Below are 15,822 nucleotides of genomic sequence, written 5' to 3' on the forward strand. Positions count from 1 at the left end.
GTTACACATGAATGCATAAATAACAATTAATACAACTCAACAACTGGTCAAGAGGTCCAGCTCTGTCCTGGACTGCCCCTTGACTCTACAGAGGAAGTGGGGGGAGGATGTTAGCAAAGCTGACATCCATCATGAACAACTCCTCTCACTCACTGCATGAGACTGTGGAGGCCTTAAAAAGCTTCTTCAGCAACAGACTGCTACTCCCACCATGTGAGAAGGAGCGCTACCACATCAGGTCCTTCATTTCAACAGCTGTCAGACACCAGCACGACTTAATAACTTCCTTCAGCATGACATTTTTTCTATATATTTATATTTTTTTTAACTTATGAGTAATTTCTTGAGTATACGAGCAGCTGTAACTAATGAATTTACCTGGTGTGGGATCATTAAACTTATTTCTTAACATTGACATGCATCATTCCCTTAAATAATGATTACCTTACTTTTGATCGTTTAAGTACACTGCAGTGACACATTTGTGGGTAAGTGAGAAAATGTATGTTTTTTTTAATTTTATTTCTTTGTTTTGTAATGTAGCTCAACCAAATCTTTAACAGAAAATTTACAAAAGATCTTTACTTGTAACATTTCCACCACTAAATAAGGTAAATATACTTTGAAACATCCTACAAATGGATAAAACTGGACACCGGAAGTGTTACAAATTCTGTTCTAAAAACTAAACTGTGTGTCCTGTACACCGTCACCACAAGCTACATCTTGACCTTGTATTTATTTTCAGCTAAGGCTGATAAAGACTTCCTTCCTTTTTTGCAGCCACAACAGTTTGAGTTCTGGCATGTGTCACCAGCCACCACCCACCAAACCACAGCAGCAGCTTCATTTCTGCAGCTAGTATAAAAACTGTTCAGTTCACTACATAATGCAGTTTAGTTTAGACATGATGTGACGCACAATTCCTGCACACTTCCTTTACGGAATATTTATCTCAGAACTAACTCTCCTTCTCACAGTACAACAGGAAGCCAGCAAAAGGAACTGACTGCCAGCTCAAAGTTTTCTGCCTCCAACTAATATCTGCCAAGACTTCACAATGACGCAGCTATGAAATGAGTTTATATGACAAACTTATTTATCTACTTCTAAAAGTCCCTGAGGGGTTTCAAGATAAGTTTACTTTAATAATGATCTCTTTTTTTTTGTGTGTTTACTGCACCACCGTCCCACATTCAGAAAAGAAAGGTGGCAGAGGAAAGAGGCCTAATACTCTGCAGCAGTCTAATCCAGATTTTAATATGGAAAATACAGCTAAGTTGTCTTGAGACTAATACAGTGTGGCAGAGAGGAATCTTCTTATGTAAGCAGTGGTCTTTAGATATATACTCAATATATCGTTATCTTAGGGTTGAACTTGATAAATTGTAAACATGGTGAAGGAGGGTGTAATTTCTATCTAGATCAAATCAGGAGAAGCTTGTCAGACTGATATAATACACTGTGCACAAATCATACATTTTTATTCGTGATATCCAGAACTTTGAGTATTTTTTAACTCCACCTCTTTGAAACACGGCTGATTACTCATGTATTCAAACTGTATCAGTGAGGGGAATCAAGTTTAATGACCTTACATTTACCACAACGCCCCCAACCAGGATATTCTGTGTCAGAAAATCAGAGATCTGAAACTGAATGGTTAATGGTTCCTAAATCTGAAACTTCTGCAGTGTCATTATGGGATACTTTCAGATAGCAGATAAACACAATGGCTAAAAATAACACCACCGCACATCCAGTTTCCCCTCTGGAGACCGATAGGTTCATGAGAGATTCACTGAGCCAAATAAGCTATTTAACTAAAATTACATTTACAGTATCTATTAAACTACTATTAAACAACTAATAATTATTTAGATTACTTATTATTTCTTAGATTAATCGATTAGGTATTGTCTGCTCACGTCCGTACAGGAAATATAAAGCTACAGCCAACTAACAGTTAGCTTAGATTCGCACAAACCCTGGAAACAAACAAACAAACAAACAAACAAAAAAAACATTAACAGAAAACACAAGAGTGTGTTACAACAGTAACTCAAGTAGGACACAGTTTCATCTATCTACGAGGGACCGGTAACGTCAGGCACCAGTAATGTACTGGAGTCTTTGCTTGTTGATAACTGGACAAGAAACACGCCAAGAAATACAAAACATATTGTTTATTATTATGGTTTACTGACACAAAATGTCATAAAAGAGTGAGAAATGTCTGTTAAAGTTTCCTAAAGTTCAAGGTGACATCTTCAGATATTGTGTTCTGCCCAACCAAGAGGCAGCAGATTTAATATTATTTAAGACATGGAAGCAAATAATCAATAAAGATATTTAGAGTAAAGAAGCTTGAATAAGGTATTGTCATTCACTTTAAAACCCTCCAACAACTAAAACTGACAGAGAAAAACAAGTTATTGGTTAAAAAAATATGATGATCTCTAATGGAACATTACCAACATAAAACATTATGACCTTTACTCCAGCACCTATGATTCGAAAAACAGAAAAACAATTACAATAGTGCTTTCAGTTAGAGGACTGTTCTTTACTTTCGTGATCTGTTTTTGTGTGTCTCAACAACACTTTTGTGAGCCCTCTTCCTCATTTCATTACAGGAAGTGTGTTCGCTGCATGATGCAGAGCTGTCACCACAGTTTCTGACAGATCATTGCTGTAAACTCTTGTGAACATGGTGCTTCTCTAGTGGCAGTGACTCTGCTGCTTCCACCATGCCCTGTTTGGGCCATCAACTCTCTCAACGAAGTTGATGCCATCACAGCCGGCGAACTACAAGTCCTACAGGTATTTATCTACATTTTACAAAACTAACTCCTTCTACTATACGTACTGCTGATAGTTTCTGTATCGAGTACTGTTATTGCTTCATACCGGTCAACTAAGCTCGCAGTGTGATGTGCTCTAACTTACGTAAGTCGCACAGGATGTGCTGAAATATATTCAATGTAAATGTAATTATGTAATATCCCTTTGCAGTTTGGGAACAGGATTTTGAAATATGTGAGTTCAGTAACGCTAATCATTGGTAGCCTTCAGTACACAGAACTATGTGTTGCAATGGAAAATTGAGTCTGATAGCATCTAACCTCAGCTTCCCCAATCTGCAAAGAAGTCCGTCAGATGATTTTGCTTAATTGTTTGCTTGTAGGAAGTTATAAACTTGATGGTGCAGCAGCAGCAGAGAGACACTTGGTGATATAGAAAGACACAAGATAAGCACATGAGTGGAAAATTAGGACAGAATTCAGGGGTGCATTCACAGTATCTCTTTCTACCTCAGGCTGGAGGATGGGGAACGTGATGCGAGGTGTGAATGCGAAAAAAAATGTCAACACAGATACCTGTGACAGCTCTACAAAGGGTAAGATCTACCTAAGATTTCTGTAATGACAACATTTGTTTTGTTTATTGGTGAGTTAAACAGTGCAAGCATTCTCCACTTCTGTCAGTAACAGCAGTTGCGCAGTAATATTTCCACTACATTCAGCATAGTTCTCAGAATTCTCATTTCCCAAACATTAATTATTTTTATGTTAAAAGTTACGGTAACAGTCTGATGGTATCAGAGATGCTTTGATAAAGTGACATATGATCAAAAATAACAAAATCAGCTGGCAATATTTCCAAGGTTTGGTCTTAAGACATCTTTTCTGAATCACAATGTCTGTGTATCAGTATTTAGCTGTGTTTGCGAATGCTGTAAATATTGTTCTTGGCAGGTTTGGAAGATGACATGGTGGTGGTGCTTCAGGACTATCCATCAGCGGAAATCAGCGAGCCCATCTACAGGATGGGGGAGAAGCTCAGACTTATCGCCCAGTACGATATTTTTCTTGATTAGAAATAGTCCAGTTTTTTTAATCCTTACACACATTTGGTAGATAGAAGCTCTCAACTAACTATGAGGAAATACAGCCTAGAAAAACAAGTTTAGAGAAGCGCTTAGAAAAGGTCAGTGGTTGATTCCTCTTTGTCTGTTTTTGGTGGTCAGGGATGCCTACTGGTGGAGAGTCTGCTCTGTCCAAACAGGAATGGAGAACTACATACCCTACAGCCATGTGGCAAAAGTCTACCATGGGTAAGTCAAATTATAATGACACTATCCTCTTGTAATGACCTACTTTGATTAAGAATATCATATACTGGTACATATTTTTCCACTACCTCTAAGGTCTTTCTTTAACATCAGGGAGTTAACAGGAGATGTTAGTAACACAAGAGATTAATCATCTGTTGTGTGTTGTAATTTCTCTGGCATGAATTTGATCTCACTGCTAAGGTTCAAAGTGCAGCGAGTATTTAATGTGATCTGATGTTTTTTTTGTTTTTTTTTTTGTGTCAGTTGGCTGTTTGAAGGGGTGGAGAGGCAGAGGGCTGAGGTGCTGCTCAGTCTACCTGGGAACAGAGTGGGCTCCTTCCTGGTGCGGGAGAGTGCCAGAGAGAGGGGTGAGTAAAATCAGTTTGTATGGTTGGACTATGGCTTTCTGTAAAGATAAGAATGTCTACAAAAGGAACAAAATGCTTATCAACAAGCAGGCATGTACTAAAATTAGATCAAGATGGAGGTTAAGATGGAGGGCAGGGGAGTAAACAGTACGACAAGGTAATCTACTCAGATCTAAACCATCAAGTGTAAGAAAACAAATTGGGTTCTGGTATTATTATAGTGCTCTGATACCATTATGTGCTTGTTTTCTTGAACAGTGTAGCTTTATGTTATGATAGAAAGTTTAATTTTAAGTGTGTATGATGTGTGTCATACCCTCAGGTCAGTACTCGCTGTCAGTGAAGCACAGGACCATAAAGCACTATCGTATCTTCAGACTGGACAACAGCTGGTATTACATCTCTCCTCGCCTCACTTTCCAGTGCCTTGAAGATATGATTAACCACTACTCTGGTGGGTAAATGCACAAACACTTACATAATTTATCTAGAAAGACATAGGTCTAAAAATAAAAATGACAAACATTAGGACACACAAATAGGTAATCACACACGCAGACGCGCGCACACACACACACACACACACACACACACACACACACACTTAAGCACTGTAATTAATTTATCACGTTCTTAATTTAGAACCATTTCTTATCATCAGTGGTTGAGTCTTCATTTATTTCCTGCTCTGACAGAACATTTTTCAAACAAAACAGGAAATGAGATACAACATATGTATTAGATAATGACCACTGGTGCGTAGACAGTGAGCGTTAGTGTCATTTGCTGTTATAGTGCCATCATGAATTCTTAACTCACCACATCCAAAGTTTGGTAGCAGCAGAGCGTGAGAGTGTGAAAGAAGTTAATGCAAACTACGCACAATTTATTCTGTGTGTGCTTGGAAGTCTTTGAGCAATATCTGATTTTGCCTATGTTGTCATTTTTAGATTTTGCAGATGGCCTATGTTGTGTGTTAACGGCACCATGTCTGTCAGGCATGACCCCAACACCAGCTGCAACCTCTGAAGCTCCACCTGTGGTCATGAGACGCAACTTTGACTGGAAGAAAGTAGAAAGGTACCATCGAAGCATCATCACGATGTTAACTGGCTTTGATCTGTTAGCATGACAATGCAAAAATAATTCTGCCAGATGATAGCCTGTTTTATGTCATCTGTATGACACTCTTTTTTTATCACTTAATCTGCTGATTACTTCCTTGGTGAACAAATTAATTGTTTTGTGTATAAAATGTTGGGAAAAAATGAAAAATGTGATTTCCCAGAGCCCAACATAACTCCAAATTGCTTGTGTTATAACCAGATGAAATTAAAAAAGATGAATTTACTATCATATATGAGAAATACAATCATCAAATTATTGGAACCAGACATGTATAAATCATAAGTATTACGCTTATTAAAATAGTTTATTTAGTTTTTTTAATTAAAAAAAAAAGAAAAAGGAAGAAGTGACAAAGAAATTTGCATCACAAAGATGCTCCGTTTTCATTTCTTTTTCCATTTCCTCTCTTAACAGAGGACAGCTCGTCAGCACAGAGAGCTGCAGTGACAACATGGTGAGCTACGGAGTCAGGAACAGTATCGCTGCCTACCTGTCCTTTTCCGGGAATCAACCAAATGCAGAGACGGGAGCAAAGAACAGAAAGAAAAAGAGTAAATCTGTTTATGCGCTCCCTCAAAGCAGCCTTGGAAACATTGACTATGATGAAGACTTCTAGAAACAGCAGATGGACTCAAAAGACTGGAATACAGTAGAGGGCATCCTTCTCTAAATCCACCACATTTCTAATGTCGACAGTGGGCTGCGCTGAGCCAACATTTGTATTAAGCATCTCAAACTTTGAAGTGTGTTTTAGTTAATAATATGAGCACTTTGAAGTACTTTAACAATAATGCAAATTGCATGACCACTTACACGGTGACTCAGCTGATAAGACAAAACTTGATAGAGTTGAACTGGATGGTGGTACAATCGAACTGTGATGTGCGGCCTGCACAGAAGCTGGAAAAACAGCCTGGCATTATGATAGTAAAAAGAAGACTTGAATGCTGTGGGTACTGTTGGCTTATATCAATGTATATATGAGCATTAGTTATTTTCAAACTATGTTTCTGGGTTTTTAATAAATCCAAGATTGTAAAAAATATTCATCAACTTAAACATGTATAAAAAATGTTGGCATTTGTCACTTTTATTTTCACCTTATTAATATATAATACAAAATCCTTTGGGTCCGGCACGGTAGTGCAGTGGTTAGCCTCACAGCAAGAAGGTTCCTGGTTCAAACCACAGCTGGGGCCTTTCTGTCTGAAGTTTGCATGTTCTTTCCGTGTCTGCGTGGGTTCTCTGCCTACAACAAACTCTTCTTGTTTGTTGTTCCCCATTGGTGGAATGCACTACAGTCGTCCCTCGCTATAACGTGGTTCACTTTTCGCGGACTCGCTGTTTCACTGATTTTTTGTGTGTAATTTTGCATGCTTTTTTTTACAGCGTACTGTACAGTATGAGTGTTTTGCATCCTAAATTGGCTAGGGGAGAAACACACATGTGTTCTTACGGCTTTAAAAACGTGTATAATAATTGTAAAACTTACTTCGCGGATTTCGTTTATTGTGGGTTAATTTTAGAACGTATCCCCCTATACCTTATCGCACTATACCTTGATTATTCCCTTTTCTGTAAGTGGCTTTGGATAAAAGCGTCTGCTGAATGACTAAATGTAAATGTTCTCTCCGGCTTCCTCCCACAGTCCAGAGACATGCACTTAATAGGTTCATTTGTAACTCTAAATTGGCCGTAGGTGTGAATGTGTGTGTGTTGTTTGTCTCTATGATAAGCTGGCAACTTCTTGCCCAAAAGTCAGCTAGGAAAGGCTCCAGCCCCACCATGACGAAAAATGGATGGATGGATAAAACACATTGGCAGTGTTTGTTAACAGTTGCTTATTATAGATTCAGCAGATAGAGAACAACATGAACAATAATTTAGAGTTTACATCTACCTGCTTAGTGCAATATTCGCTCTCCTTTTAGATTTGGTCTCCACCAACTGAAATATCTGGCTCTTTAGCTACTAAATGCTCCACTATGTTCACTAGTCGCTAAATGTGTCTGTGGCTACGTTTACACATAGCCGAGTATGTTGAGAAACGAATATTTCCCTCCCTCCGTTTTCCAAAATAACATCGTGCACATAGCATCGTTTTCAAAAAGGTTTTCGTCTACATCAACCCGCATAACTACAGCATGGAGCGGCATCATAACTACACCAAGCCTATGGGCGGCTGCTTCCATGATCATCGTCATAGCAAAAGGTAAACATTGGTCGCACTTTTGGCGCATCAGCTGCCTAAAACTCTGTTTATCTCAATTTACATGCAAACGCAAGACCGTAGTTTTCCAGAATCTCCACTCTAGCCGGAGTTTTTAGAAAGATTCGTTTTCAGAGGCAAATTCACCGTTTGCGTGTAAAAGATAGGTACAAACGAAGGAAAATGTCTCCTTTTCTCGTTGTCTCGTTTTTAAAAATACCCGTGTACGTGTAAACGGGGCCTGTAAGCTGCAGTGCTGTGAAGGTAGTGTACAGATAGCTTACCAGAGCTTTTGCATTCAAAACAGCTGCCTGCTGTGACTGGACATTTCACCGAGTTGAGGACGGGAAAACCAAAACAAATATAAGTCTAGACGATTTACTAAAATCCAAAGCATGAAGTAGGTTCTGTAAATGGAGTCATTTGATCCATTGTTTATTCCGAAATATTGAATACAGCAGCTTTAAATCTTAAATATTTAGTTCTGAGGAACTTCTAAACTTCACTGCACTTTACTAGATTCACAGATGACTCACAAAGAGGAACAAACAACTTGTGGAAACTTGTGGCTGATATTACACCTATCTACACTGTGTTCCGTTTTACATAGCTTTAGTACTAAAGCCAATATTAGCATTTGTGCACAATGCATGAACTCTCCATTTAGTTACTTGGGCTAACAAAGTGTTACAATATCTCCAAACCTGAATCAATGGTCATAATGAAGTATTGTTCTGTCTTTCCGTGTTATTTGTCATCTTGTTCTGTGGTATGTCAGTAGCTTTAAACAGAACCGTTTGTATTTTTTGAACAACATCCAGGGTTAAGAGCTACAGTGACTACAATGGGCAGAGGTTCTGAGAGTTCCTAAATTTGAATTTCCTCACAAACAACCATCCGGCCAAACTATTGATATTTGTTGAACTTCCTCTGTTAAGCGGTGGCTCATATGACAGACTGACTGAGCAACTGCTATTTAACCTCCATGGGGTCCGAGCAATGCTTTTGCAATCGTGGTAGACCGCACAGATCCCAGAGGGGTAAAAACATGATAAACAACAACATATCTTTTATAACAGCAGGCAAAAAATAAACAATTATCGCCACTACAGAATTATTACCTAAGACCATATACAAATATTTTTATATATGTGCTTCAGCAACTTCCTCTTCTATATTTACAAACTTGATCTAAACATTTTAACCACCAACCCCAGAGAGCGGAGCGTATGTTAAAACATGAACCGAATAAAGAACAGTGTGTGTCGTTATCTATAGCTTTCTGCTCCTTGCTGGTGCAAGTGAGTCAGAAAGTAAAGCATGATAAATATGCCCAAGAATGTGAGAAGAGGCATAGCGGAGTCATTCAGTCAGTGAGGAGTTCCAGCTAAGGACATATTTGGCCTTATAGTTGAATCAAGTGTCTTTATATTATAAAACAACGGTTTCCATGATGACAGTTGCAAGAGATTTACCTGGGTATGAAGTAAGAAACTACAGAAACGTGTATTTTTCAAACTTATCTACAATCTTTGCATTTTCTGTAAACTTCTGGTTAGCATGATTGATTCTGGCCTCTAAAATATTCAAATGAAACAAAGAAAGTAACTCTGCTCACACCTCATAGACAAGCACTGTGTAACAAGGAGTGTAAAGTTAAAAATTGCTCTGTATTCTACAGGTCACAAGCAAAACGGTAGTGAATGATTGGTTTAAACAATCTGTAGCTTGTTAATCATCACCAGTTTCCATCCGTGGATGTGAAATTTCATTGCTGTTGTGTTCACTTCCCTGGGAAAATTCACAGTAAAAACATATACTTTCTAACACCAGTTCCAGGAAGTTGATGTACATCCCCAAAGGTGGCGGCTCTGCCAATCTAATTTATTAGTTTTCATTAAATTCACGAGCGTGGTGGTGCATGGCTAGTTAAGACGAGGTCAGCGCTTTCTTCTCAGTTAAAAAGCAGGATCAAATAACTTGTGTTTCCTGGTTTTAAGGTCTTGTAAAATACCTGCAAGTAACCAATTGTGAGGCACATCAAGCAATGTGTGTGTGTGTGTGCGTTGAGTGGAACAATGAGTGATGCACACACACACACATACGCACATCTGGTAGCCTACTGCTGCACCATGCAGAGACTGCTGTCCAGTCAGCATTACTCAGGCTGCCTCTGCAGACCATGTGGAATCAGTCTAGAAAAAACTGGCGAGAAAATCAGTGGAAGATCATGCTCTTGGTAAATACGCTGTTGATTCATGACTATTTACTGTGATCAACAGTTTAGGCAGATGTGCGTTACCAGTGAGAAACAAAAGGGTGAGGTTCAAGAGTTCATCCCTGTGTCAGATTGAAGACAAAGCTATAGAAAACATGTCATCAAAGGCCACTTATATATTCAAAATAAACTCTCCCTCTGACCGACTCATCCATATTCACATTCAACAAAAAAAACGAACAACTCTTCCCTGAAGTCCAGTGAGAATTTACTGTAACATCAATGCAGATAAGAAAGACAATACTCCATCAACATGCCAATCATCATACATCTGTGTGTGTACGTGACGAAAACAAAGTCTCTCAGTGGGACGAAGAGCGGAAGAATTACACCTCAAACTTTAAAAAAAGAAACAGACACCGTTGTCTTACGAGAAAACCCCATGTTCGACAGAAGGGATCTTAAGTTGAGTCCCTTGTTCTCCATTTGAATCCTGTCTGATGTTACAGTAGATGCAAGAACCAAGAAAAACACTCATGTACATACACAATGTGCTCTGTCCAGAGATTTATTTCCCCCTGAACGAAAACAAAAAGAGAAAGGAGAGTCAAGGCCCATCCGTGTCTCTGTCTCTAAGATGGGATCAAGGCATGGAGAGAAAAAGGGGGATAAGTGACGGAAATTAAGAGATGGAAGGAGATTTCTCATCCTCCAGCCTGTTTTCTGTTAATCAAGTACTTCTAATCTCGCCACATCCTCTCCTCTACTCCCAGACCCAGCTGTCCAAACCTCTGACTTCACCACGTCTTCACTGTATTCTCGCTGGTGATGTTTGCTTTGCTCAATCAAAAACCCCTTTTGTGCTTTTTCCTGCTTTCTCCCATGTTAATTAAAACTTGCTCTCCCTCTCCATCCCACCGCCGTCATCACATGAAACTGTGGTTGTTTCTTGAAATGGAGATCATATTCAGGAACAGCTTATATTGTAGGGTTTCCAGATGTAAAATGACTATATTTGTTGTTTGTCTCATTGTGGATGTAGGTTGGGTGTTAATTTCCTGTCAAATCCCCCCTTCAGACTATGAGCAATTGTTACACGCAGCTTAATTTGGTGCATAAGGTGACGCTCCACTAACTAACTTTAACTCTGGCCACTTCCTCCGCTTCAGAAACAAGGCATGAGAACATGTCCTTTAGTGCTGAACCAAGGGACTCAGCCAATACACACAACCATGTCCAAGGCTGTCCAGAGAGCTACGGGAAAACAAACAAAAACCCAACTCTTACGAAAAAAAAGAAAAGAAAAAAGGTCCAAATGTCCACATCTTTGCCAGGGAATGGAGTGTTCTTATGTGACCTGCCAGGAATCTCTGCTCTCATTCCTGAAGGCATTTCTCATATGTAATGCTGCAGAATGCTGCAGTGACGTTCATTCTGCTCATAAAGTCTCTCCTTTTTTTCATAGTCGGTATTATAAAATAAAAGTTCAAAGAAAAAATGGGCAAGGAAAAGATAGTGACACGCGCTACAGAAAGTGTTGCATGAGTATATGCAAGAGTATGCAGGTTTGTAAAATGACCATTGTAATTTCTGCATAAGGAAACTTTTACTTTGCTTGTAACAGCTTCTTTATTAGCTGGACTTGAGTGAATAGATGTGCCTGGCATTTTCCACTGAGAGCAAGCTAACACCACAATAAAGTTGAACAATAGAGGAACATTTCAACACCTTAATGAAATACTGAGAAGCCTGCTTGAATTGAATGAGGACAACCTGGCAGGGTACTTTTGAAGAAAACAATGATTTGGATTTGGAAGGCTTCGGTCAGGGAGAGGTATGAAGGAGTTTTTCTGGGAAGCAGTTGAAGGATGGATATTTGGATGAAAAGTAACAACCTGGCTGCGCTGTCCCTCAGCCGCCAGCTGAGTTAGAGTTCAGAGCATCCTGCCTGCTGCTGTGCTACAAGCAAACGCGAGAGGTGGAGAGTTCTTCTTTCCAAGCCACGTGGCTTCTTACAAATAATTAACACAAGCACTGTACGGGCACTTTCTAATTAGAAATGCTATTGTTGGTAAACCTAAATAAGCCCAGTTGGTGACTTAATGCACACATCCCTTTCAATGTCTCATAAAAAGGTCTTGTTAAATTTTACTGCTTTGGTGAGAGAAGGCTTGTGGGAGGAATCCAAAGTTAAAACCTCTTAATACCTGTAAATTATTCCATGTGTGTGCATGTGGATTTGGCATCGTACCTGGCAGCGTGCATGTTCTTTCCATTGCCCTCAGCTCCTGTTGAACCCCATTTGTCTCTGGAGAATGACAAGTGGGATGACAGCTATGAACAAATTAGCATCAGGAATGAGTCTGAGGCACGTGGAAGTCAGTGAAATGAAAGAGAAAAGGAGGGTGATGAAGACAAAAGGGCATCAGGTCAAAGGCAGAAGATTGATGTGTTTTTCAGACAGAAAATAATATGTGATTATTGTAACCAGGTCTGCTGGACTAGGTGCTCAAAATAAGTGGAACATTTATTTTTCAACTGACTTGTGACCTATCGGACTAAACATTAAAATGATTCAAACAAACACTGTATTTTACCCTGTAAAAAAAGAAGTTGCCCTTATCAAGTAGAGCATGTAGCACAGTGTCCTAAACTGACAGTCAGCAGTTGAAACAAACCAGTCCAGACCACTTCCTCTTGTTTTCACGCTTCAGAGGTCAAATGGTTCAGAAGTGAAATGACACCATTGTCGCCTGAGAACATTGCTTTATGAAATGATAACTTACGGGACATTAAAGATACTTTTTTAGCCACCATCTATCATGGTTTTATAATGTATTCACACAGCTAAAAATGTCATGGGCTATATGAGCATTTGGGAGTGTAATCTGTCACACATATACTCTTAACACACACACATATTTAAAATACTGATGTCTTTTTTTTTTATCCTCTTTTGAAGCATATCACTGCAGTGCTGGCTCCAGTCATACTCTGTGTCATTCTCTGTGCTCAGGCAAACTACTACATCTTTAAAGGAATGACATTTTGCTACATCAATCTTCAATTTTGTTTTTATTGCAAACCCGTCATCAGAACAAAGGAGCAAAAGTTCAGGGAAGAATAACAATGCTTAGCTGTTCAAGATAACTGTCCTATTTTCATGGTAACTATAAATCTACTGGTAATATAAGCTGGGGCCAAATAAAAAGCTAACTATGATCACTTGTTCAATATTCAGTTTGATCTTCAGCTGTAATTTGTTGTATCCTGTTCAATGTATTGCTACCACTGTGAATGGAGGGTGCACCACTCGATGCAAGCAGTTCTGCGGTGAAATACGTTTCAGCTAAACAGACTGATCATAAAGTTGACTTATACACACCCACATTTCTCAGGCTTCCTCAGGCCTCATTGCCTTTGGAGAGAGGCCAGAAATAATAAGAGACGCTCAGACAATGATTGATCGCTCCTTTGGCTGTTGATTACCACAGAGAAAGCTAATAATAATTTTGACATGGGACCAGCTTATCAGACTCATCTACAGACATGACATTTATAAAACCGAAGCAACAACTAGAATAACTCCAGCAGACTGGCAACATAATTTAAACTTTTTTTAAGGGGAGATTAACAATGTAAACTAAGGCTGTGACACTATAATTGTTGATCAATCCATCACATCATTAAATAAACTCTTGTTAAATTCTTGTCCTATGATACAAAATCACATTTGACAGGCTTTCAAAAGAAACAAGCGTTACCCTGAAATGACACCCAGTGTACATACCAGTAAACCAGGAAGCCTTTAGATGTGCATTTTGGAAGAATATGACTCGACCTGTGCCTCCATGCTATCCAGGAAAAAGTATTTCTAACTGCAGCATACCTCCCTCTGTTTTCCTCGACAATTATTAAATGACGAGGTTCTGAGAGTGAGTCTGGATTGCACGCAATTCCTCTTCTAAACAGCGAATTGCTGAAAGTGTTGCTGATAGCTTGTCTACATGAACCACTTAAGGGAGCATAAATCCCCTTTCTGGCAGTAATTCTCTCCATCTGCATCACAAACAGAAATATTTAATTTGTTATCTAGCTGTGTGCCACAAACCAGGAAATCCTCAGTTCTCTTTTCTGCAGCTTTTGCAGTCTTAATAAGAAGAGGAGTTTTCTACAAGCCACGCAGGCATCATCCTCTTTGGACTTAGAGCTTCTCTCTCCTTATCAGGCTCTCCTCTGGCACGGAGGACCAGCAACAGCAACAAGGTAGACATCATCCATGTGGAAGAAGAGACTACTGGAGCCAAACAGACACAAAGCAGGCCTGCTCGCTTTAGCAGTAGCTGACGTGGAGCATGCATCACACACACACACACACACACACACACACACACACACACACAAGCATGTGCAGCTGGAGACACTCGAGATGCCTGTGTGACGGCCAGCTAGTGAACGTCGACTCTGACTTTTTAAGAGTGGGACACAGAGCAATGTTCCATTCCACTAAGAAGTGGTAAACGGATGGGAATGTACACAGACTGACATAAAGGCAATGACTGATAATCACAGATACAAACACACTTGCAAATACAAACATCCAGGGAGGTCACCTGCTAGTTATCAGGACATACATGCCCAACTTGAAAGGGTCTTGTGTACTGCATGTGACCTGATCCACGTCACATGACAAATCCTGCCTTTTGGTATGAATTTGTTGCTCTAATAGCAGCAACTGTAGAGTTTTCTGTGAGACATTTTTTGGAAAAAGATAAGAGGTGAAGCCGCTGATTCATATTAAAGATGGTCTAGTCGAAATGCCTGATGCAAGATTGCATATCTATGAGATACTCCCATTGTGTCCACTGTTTCCACAATGGTTTTGTGTTACATCTCTAAATTAATTGCAGACCACGGCCTACCACAGACGGAGGAGTCATGGAAAACTCATTACGATGGGTCTTGACAGCAAAAGTTTCCAAGTCTTGGTAGTGTTGAGTAGATACATGGAAAAGTCGTTGTGCCCCCAAAGCTTCAGTTCTCGCTCTTGCATTCCCTTTCTCTCAATTATGTGACCAAGATGAAGTCATCATTTCTTTATCTGCTTTGTGCTGATATCCAAAAAAACTTCCTACAGCATTGTGCAAGTAGTACTTCAAGCCAGATATGTTCGGTATGTGACTGGTGTGGGTCAAAGAGGGGCTACTTGCCAGCTCTAAGGGAGGGGGGACAGTCCTTCATTCCTGCATCCATTCTCTCTCAGACCTTCCCGTTACATAATCCACTGGGATGCAGACTCAACATACTTTTATGTCTATCTGCCATCTGTGAAATTCATTAGAGCCAAGTGAGAGAAAAAAATGACACGTAGTTCAAAATATGGAAACTGATCAGATGATCAAATACGCTTTGAGATGACATATAACACTTATGCCAGGTTGGGACATAACATCTCACATTTTAAGACAAGATATTACTTCAGTTTAAAAATATGGAGATGTACCCACATCATGCGGAGGATTTGAATCCGAACAAACTTTGATGTCATCTGAGGTATTTGCATTTGCAGAGTTAAATCACATCGATTTTCCAGTCTACTGCAGTTATTAGCAGTAGTATGACATCTAGTGGGCAATGTGAAAAATCCCAAGTGACACCACTACAGATTAAACAGCATGAGCATGAGCACATGACTCTGCTACAGGGCTAAAAAGATTCAAAGTGCAAAGAGTCATTTCAGACCCTTAATGACCCCTGCATGTGGTCATTTGTTTAAACATGA

General features: G+C 39.5%; 1 protein-coding gene across 1 annotated transcript; it reads left to right on the forward strand.

The window, feature by feature from the left end:
* Positions 1-2,661: 2,661 nt before the first annotated feature.
* sla1a (Src like adaptor 1a) lies at positions 2,662-6,687 on the forward strand. Its single transcript, XM_010734775.3, has 8 exons — positions 2,662-2,823; positions 3,320-3,400; positions 3,759-3,858; positions 4,031-4,117; positions 4,382-4,485; positions 4,808-4,939; positions 5,436-5,565; positions 6,028-6,687. Exons 2-8 carry the CDS (start codon positions 3,328-3,330, stop codon positions 6,227-6,229), a joined length of 828 nt encoding a protein of 275 aa, XP_010733077.1. The 5' UTR covers positions 2,662-2,823; positions 3,320-3,327; the 3' UTR covers positions 6,230-6,687.
* The last annotated feature ends 9,135 nt before the right edge of the window (positions 6,688-15,822 follow it).

Source organism: Larimichthys crocea, chromosome XIII (genome assembly GCF_000972845.2).
Source record: "Larimichthys crocea isolate SSNF chromosome XIII, L_crocea_2.0, whole genome shotgun sequence".
NCBI classification, from domain to species: domain Eukaryota; kingdom Metazoa; phylum Chordata; class Actinopteri; family Sciaenidae; genus Larimichthys; species Larimichthys crocea.